This window comes from Micropterus salmoides, unplaced genomic scaffold (genome assembly GCF_014851395.1).
Source record: "Micropterus salmoides isolate LMB-PRFRI ecotype aquatic unplaced genomic scaffold, ASM1485139v1 Ms_hic_scaffold_18, whole genome shotgun sequence".
Taxonomy (NCBI): domain Eukaryota; kingdom Metazoa; phylum Chordata; class Actinopteri; order Centrarchiformes; family Centrarchidae; genus Micropterus; species Micropterus salmoides.
The window spans coordinates 10,895,077-10,902,201 of record NW_024040928.1 but is presented as its reverse complement, the minus strand read 5'-3'; the positions used below and the strand labels follow the sequence as shown (position 1 = coordinate 10,902,201).

The 7,125-nt window shown below is 40.9% G+C and overlaps 1 protein-coding gene across 3 annotated transcripts in view; it reads right to left on the bottom strand.

The window, feature by feature from the left end:
- Nucleotides 1-3,962: 3,962 nt before the first annotated feature.
- Nucleotides 3,963-7,125, bottom strand: part of ppp2r5cb (protein phosphatase 2, regulatory subunit B', gamma b) — a 31,471-nt gene continuing 28,308 nt past the window's right edge. For all 3 annotated transcript variants that reach the window (XM_038726513.1, XM_038726515.1, XM_038726516.1), the window contains one exon: nucleotides 3,963-6,939. In XM_038726513.1, coding sequence (XP_038582441.1) covers nucleotides 6,805-6,939 — 135 coding nt within the window. In that variant the 3' untranslated portion in view covers nucleotides 3,963-6,804. The remainder of the gene's footprint in view (nucleotides 6,940-7,125) is intronic.

Sequence of the window (7,125 nt, the reverse complement as noted above, 5' to 3'; positions counted from 1 at the left end):
GACAGTGTTAAGACACGTCTGCAGTCATTTACTCCATCAAGTGTCTGGTGAAGCACAAATCAAGTGTTTTGACAAATGCATTTATACTGGTGTGATTGGCTAAAGGTCAGTCATATCCATCTTTCCCATGTGTCTTGTAAGCTCTGCAGATCTTTGTGTAACTTATATGAACAAAAAATATGTAACGCTCCACAAGCAACAAGTATACTCATATTTGAAAGTAAACACGATAGATTAAACTTTTAGTCAAATATTTCATTAGTTGATTGACAGAAAATAAATCTGCAACTGTTTTGATTTATCATTTATGTCTATTTTGCTATTTTAAGCAAAAGTGTCAAAATATTCCTGGTTTTCTACGTCATCTACGACAGTAAATTGAATATCTTTGGGTTTTGGACTGTTGGTTGACAATTTGATGAAGATGTTGACTATGAAAAACTGATGGACATTTTTCACTAACTTCTTTTACCTAAAAAATTATTTTAACACATTTCAAAATGATTTGGTTGTTTCTTGTATGCACTGTACATATTTATCAGCCTGTTACTAATATAGCAGAGTATAATAGAAATAAGTATTTCCTACTATTTTCTTAGGTACCCAAGGAAGGTTAAAATCAAGGGCAACTGGACTTTATTGAAGATACTCAAAGATGTTTCGCCTCAAATCCAAGAAGCTTCTTCAGCAGCTTCCTAGAAGGGAATCCCAGCTATTTAACCTCTGTGGGGTCATTGTCAAGATGATTGATACCGCTTAGTTCGTTAGTGCTTCTGACATTTGGCCTCATGTGAGAATGCCAACAACAGTCATTCAGACTTGGCCTCTGACGTCTCCAACAAGCATAATAAATGTCATCAAAACAGCCAGGAGCACTACCGAACCCAGTGCTATCAATCATCATCTTGACAATGACCCCACAGAGGTTAAATAGCTGGGATTCCTGGCCACTCAGCCAGCACTGAAGTAGCCTCTTGGATGAAAGGTGAAACGTCTTTAAGTATCTTCAACCAAGTCTAGGTGCCCCTGATTCAACCATCCTTGGATAATGGACCTGGATGACTAAGAAAATTCACAGACATTTCTTACTCCACTGCACTTTCGAGAGCCTGATGCAAACACATCTACCACAATACAATGGCTGTAGTAATGAATCCACCTCACCGTACTTATAATGCTTTTACAAATATTCTTTGTAACATATTTTCATTTTCTATCTTTATTAAATGTTTTTGTAATTTTGTACAACTTCATGTTTTATTATTCTACCGAAAAAAAAATCTTTCAGCATAATTGTAATTTTACCCACAGTGTCTTGTTGTCTCCCCTGTAAGAAAGCTAACCTTGTTAAAGTCAGATGAACCTAAAGGGAAGACGGCTCTATCCTGTCTCACCCTCTTGTGTGTGTAAGGCAGGATGACGGGCCGCTACCGGGCCTGAGCCCAAGTCCCCGGCTTTGATGCCGAGGACTTTGAAGTGTCAAGCATCAAAGAAACTGGAACTGGGCTGTACCCCAACCCTCCATCTTCGGGGTGGGTGTGGGGTAGGGGCGAGGGGTGGTGGAGAAGGGCGGCTGAAGTGTAAGGTGTGACTCATCACTTTGCTCAAGAGGACTTCGGGTGCTACAGCGCTTCAGTTTGTGAGAAAGGCGAAGATGTGGATATAAGACTACGGAGCTAAGTCGGATCTCAGACCCCTGGGGTGGCGTGATGAGTCACTTTCTGGCTCCCAATCCTCACAAACACCACCAACACACACACACACACACACACACACACACACACACACACACACAATCCACCAACCGGCACTGAACATTCACGCACTCACACACCCAGACACAGAATCAGGTCCACCCAGATGTACCCACACTGCACTTCTGAGTAAAGTAAAGCAGCGCTGAAAGCTTTTCCTAAAATCTGATTGGATGTAGTCACAATGGGGGTCGACGCTCCAAACTTTTGAGCACTGTTTCCATGGCAATAGGTTCCGACACCTCCTGTCGTGACAAGATGTTTTTGGTTGCACAGCAAGATTTCAACACTGACAGTCAAAGGAGGCTGTCAGAACATCCTGATAAAAAAAATAAAAAAAATAAATAGATTTCAAGTCAAGAACGACAATATAGCTCTCCGACTGCAGGCGAGAATAATGAACCCAAGTGACCTCATCTGAAAGCAGAGAGAGAGGTACACAGAGTCTTTTAACCACGCACAAAAACCACTGACGTAGCCTATTTTGATTTTGAGAGGCGCATCCAGCCCAGAGGAATATTTCCTCTTAGATAATTGGGATACAATGTGTTGATAATGAGGCAAATTGTTTCTTTGTGGGCGACAATTTGCATCCTCATTACGGCAGTCATTTAGAGACAAAGACTATTATGCTACAATATTTTGGAAATAAATGTATGTCTTCAAAAAATAGGATCTGTGGAATGCACTGAGGGCAAAACTGTCAAATACAAATAGGGATAAAACAGTTCAAAGGTGAAGGGGATACTTACAACTAAATGATTGCCACGTCTTTTCCACCGTGTCACCATCACTGTCACGGCAGCAGCTTGACATCTGTGTTTCAGAGGGGACAAATGCGCAGGTCTATTTGTTTTCTAAATCCCCGCCGGTTCATCTGGGTTCAGCGCAGATCCCAGCAGGGGTGCTAGACACAAGAGGGTGGGCGGGTGCCAACCCTCAGACTCGCCAGTGTTAGGCCAACTGTGAATGGCTGATGGCAGCACCTAGCAACATCTAAAGAAAAGCAGTGTCCTTTGAATTATATAGTATAAAAATATGACTGCTTTTGAATGAAACCAGTGCTGACACCAGTTTAGTCGGCAATGAATGAATGGACTCCTGATTCAGTACTGCAGCAAGAGAACCAAACTGATTTCAAACAAAAACAGACACATAAGACAACATGTCAAATCATTTAGAGAAAATGCAATGAGGCTTATTCTTATCATAGTTAGTTGGTACATTCTCATTATTATTTAAATATCATAGCAAATGAGATTCAATTTTGAAAATAAGCGAGCTGTAAGTGTGTTAATGCTAATAAGTTTAATCATATATGCGCACAGTATATGATGCTTCAAAACTTTTAATATGCAAATATTATATGTATATATATACAGCTAAGGGTGTGCAGGCGGTGTGCCTTTAACTAGTCATGCTCATTCGTATGATGAAGAGAGACAGAAAAGACCAAATTATGTACTTTGTGTGGAAAAAAAGACAAACTACTTTTATTTCATGTGGACACAACTTAGTCGTCCTCAGGCAGTAGTGTGCCGTTGATACTCGCTACTGAAGTAATTTTTTCAGTGAATACTTTTGTACTGTAGTTATTTTGATGACTACTTTTACTTCTCCTCGAGTACTTGTTTGCAAAGTAACAGTACTTTTACTTGGGTACAGTTTTTAGCTACTCTACCCACCTCAGATTAGGATAAACCTCTTGACATGAATCTTCTTGCTTTCAAGGGTGTTGGATGTTTGCCAATGTTGTCCAGCAGGTGACAGCAAAAGACTGCATTTACATTTACACAAGGCCATTTCAACACAAATGCCACATTTCAGTGCCTGTATAACAATTTCAAAGGACTAAAGGTGAATTAATAAGTTGTCCTTTCTTATTTCCCATAAACATATTTACATTGCTTATTTAAATTTACTGCAATACTTGCTTATCCAATGTAAAATAGGTACTAAGACAGTTTCAGTTTCCAAAATTAAAGTTGGATGTTTTAATTCATGGTGCTATATGTAAATTAATTTGTTATGATTTAAACTTGTTATCCAGATACCTTTGCACTCCACATTGAAGACAAGGTCTTGCTGTTAATTCAAGTGTGGTTGTTTGAATAAAAACCCTCTAACAGGACTTCTGGGCCAGAGATGAGCTGGCGTTCATCAAGAGTGCTGTAAAAAAAAAAAAAAAAATGACAACACGCAGAACAGTTTGGTGTTTTTTAGGATGAAAATATAAAACTCACATGTTCTCTTTATTTGCTGTATATAGATAGATGTACACCACCGGATATTTGGATAAAAGCACACACAAAAAGCTCAGGTATGTAGAATCTCAACACATGTCTGGAGATGGAAAAACAAAAACAGAAAAGATGTCGGATTACAAATAGATAAAAAACTATCCAAAATCTATATGGTTTCTAAATGCAAATAGTCACATGTGTTGACGTCTGTGCCACATATCAACTGTCTTCAGTTGCTAATAACCTCTGTATTCTGTACACGGGGTGTTTTGTACAAAATATCTACCATTTAACAATAGTTATAACATAAAATAAAAGTACATTATAGTATGTACAATATTAGATGAAGTCATTTAGTATGAGACATATACCAAAAGGACACTTCATTCTTTTAAAAGAAAAAGAAAACAAAGCTTATGTAAAAAGGAAGAGAGCTCCAAAGAAGCCAATATTAAAGCCTTTTCAAGAAGAACAACAGTCACCAATGAGAAGCTGCTGCATGACAACCCAGACAAATCACAGGACAATCAGAGGATTACTGAAGGGATGGATTCACCTTCCCCTCATCAAATCCACTATAATACCCAGGGTAGAAGGGGATGAGGTTTTTGGCGAAACCTTTAGTGAATGTTGTTCTTCAAGACAAACATGGAGAGAATGGAACAGCGCGACTGCAGTTTTATTTACAATTTGCACATTCAGTTGAAACACTGACAAAATGGTTCTGCAGGCAAAGGATGAGTAAAGCCACAACAAAAAGAACTTGCAAGCATCCAGAAGCAGATCAAACAGACCAAATAACGAGCCCTACAGGGTAGTGGGTTTTTACTGAAAGGGGGGGGCTACAGCCAGTGTGCATGTCTGGGCAGAAGGGGTCAAACAATGGTACAAATCTAAAGTGGAATGGGGCAGTGGGGGCACAGAATGAAAAGAAGTCACAATAGGAGGTGATTTCCTCTCCTGTGGAGGCTAGCTCTTATCGACAGCCACCCATGGGAGGTGACCCCACACACCAAGACAGACAGCATCACGGATTTCAACTCTTTACTAGTTGTTTTTTTTTTTTTTTCAGTTGTGTTTTTTTATTTTCTTTCAAGTTTTATCAGGAAGTGCTTTACTGCTGAAGTGGTTTGGGGCGACCACTCTGCTTTTCTCCTCTCTAGCTTTTTAACTACAAAGTCGACTTTGTAGCTTCAACAAGGCATGTGCCGGAGTCCAAGTGGCTGGAGGTGCGCTAAGTGCGGATCTGTTTTTGGAAAACCAATGTTACATAATGATCTGGCATTTTAGTTCATGCTACTACTCGATTCTCGGCTGAGCAAATATCCCCTTAGACTATAAAAAGGCACTGTGAAAAGAAAGGCTTATGTTTGACCTCTTCAAACCAAACATACCTCATATCTATGAAGCGGTCTAATCTCGAACGAGTGTTTTTATAAATAAAAGGGTCTTGCTTGAGAAGAGTAGAAAAAGAGATCACAATCAGCACAGTTTCTGCCCCACATAGACTTCTCTTAAACACAGCAACAGTCCCAGACGAGCAACCGCATCTCTCTGACCTCTCGTAAGCCTCACATGAATGACTTGTACTGAAAGCAAATGACCATGTTAAACACGATACCTACAATATCTGGATATGAACGGGCAACCAAAAATAAATCCCACAATCCCCTCTCATGTAACTGGCGCAGCAATTCCGGGCTCAGGCTGGACTCATCTCCAAGGACCAATCAAATGGATCTAAACATGTTATAACAAACTATCGGGCCATTGTTTGAGCCGCTGACGCACACAGTGACCTGTGTTAACTTATTGCCTAGCACAATTCAAAGGAAAATAAAGGAACTAAATTAATGAGAGAAGAAAGGAACAATCTGGACCTTTGTCAGGCCAGCACTGTTTGATAAACAGAACTGTGTTGTAACGCTGTTAATCCAGACATCCTCTACTCCCAGATGACCCTGTCCTGATTAAAAGGAGGAACAATGAATCTTCACAGCTAACTGAAAATTAACTGAGAAAAAATTAGCAAGCTCCAAACAGAAGAGTTATGCAGATAGGAAGTGTGTTTTACTCTGAGAAGAGCTCCTAAAATACTATGTAGGAAAAAATATAAACAACTGTCTAGTTTCAATGTTATGAGAAAAATAGCTAATATTAAATATTTTGTCTTTTTCTCATCAACGGATGATTTTTTTAACACTGACCCCCAAATTAAACCCAAGAAGTCCTCTGTGGAGGTTACAGCTGGGGGGCTCATATTATTTGTACAAGCACCTGACATCTATGAAGAAGAGGCAAGAAGAGAAGACAGCTCACACACAGAACAGAACACCTGAGAGAAATGACCAGAAGGGGGCAGCACAGCACCCCCGAAAACGCAACAAGTTGAGAGGACAGGAAAAGAGAAAAAACAGCGGGGGAAAGAAGACGACACTACAGTATCTTGGGTGACATTCAGGGCGCGGTGCATGTCGTGGTCATGCAGAACCGTTCAGTGCCACAGATGTCTCTGCTGGACAACAACCAGGTGGGTAAAAGTGTGTGTGTGTGTGTGTGTGTGTGTGTGTGGGGGGGGGGGGGGGGGGTCAGTAGGGGCCGAGCACTGCTTGTCCCGAAAAGCCGAACCAGGCTTAGAGGCTTCAGACATTTTCTGTGTCAGGTAGAGCTGGGGCTGTTCAGTTCTGTGTTATGTTGTGCTGGGCTGGGCTGAGATACCAGAGTTCTGTTGTTGTGCTGGCCTCTGTTGGACCGTAGTTCCTCTGTGGATGCTGCTGCTGGTTTATGGTGGAATTTGCGGTGCCCTCTTAGTGGCCGTCTTGCGTCGTCAACAATTCATCGGCTCTCCGGTGCAACTCCAGGGCTGTGACAGTGCAGATGTCCCTGGGAAGTTCTGATTTCCTCCTCATCAATGGGCGCTCTCTACGCTGATCTTTCTGGATCTGGACACGTGGGGACAGTGGGACACAGAGGGATCATTAACATTCAAAAATAAAAACCCCTACTTCACAGTCGCAGTGCAGCAGCTCGTCTGAAAACGTGAACGTCTGAGATTTGATCCAAACAAAAACACATCTGGCCTTCTTAACCAACCTGCTCTCACACTTTGAAAGATCACATAAAAGTTT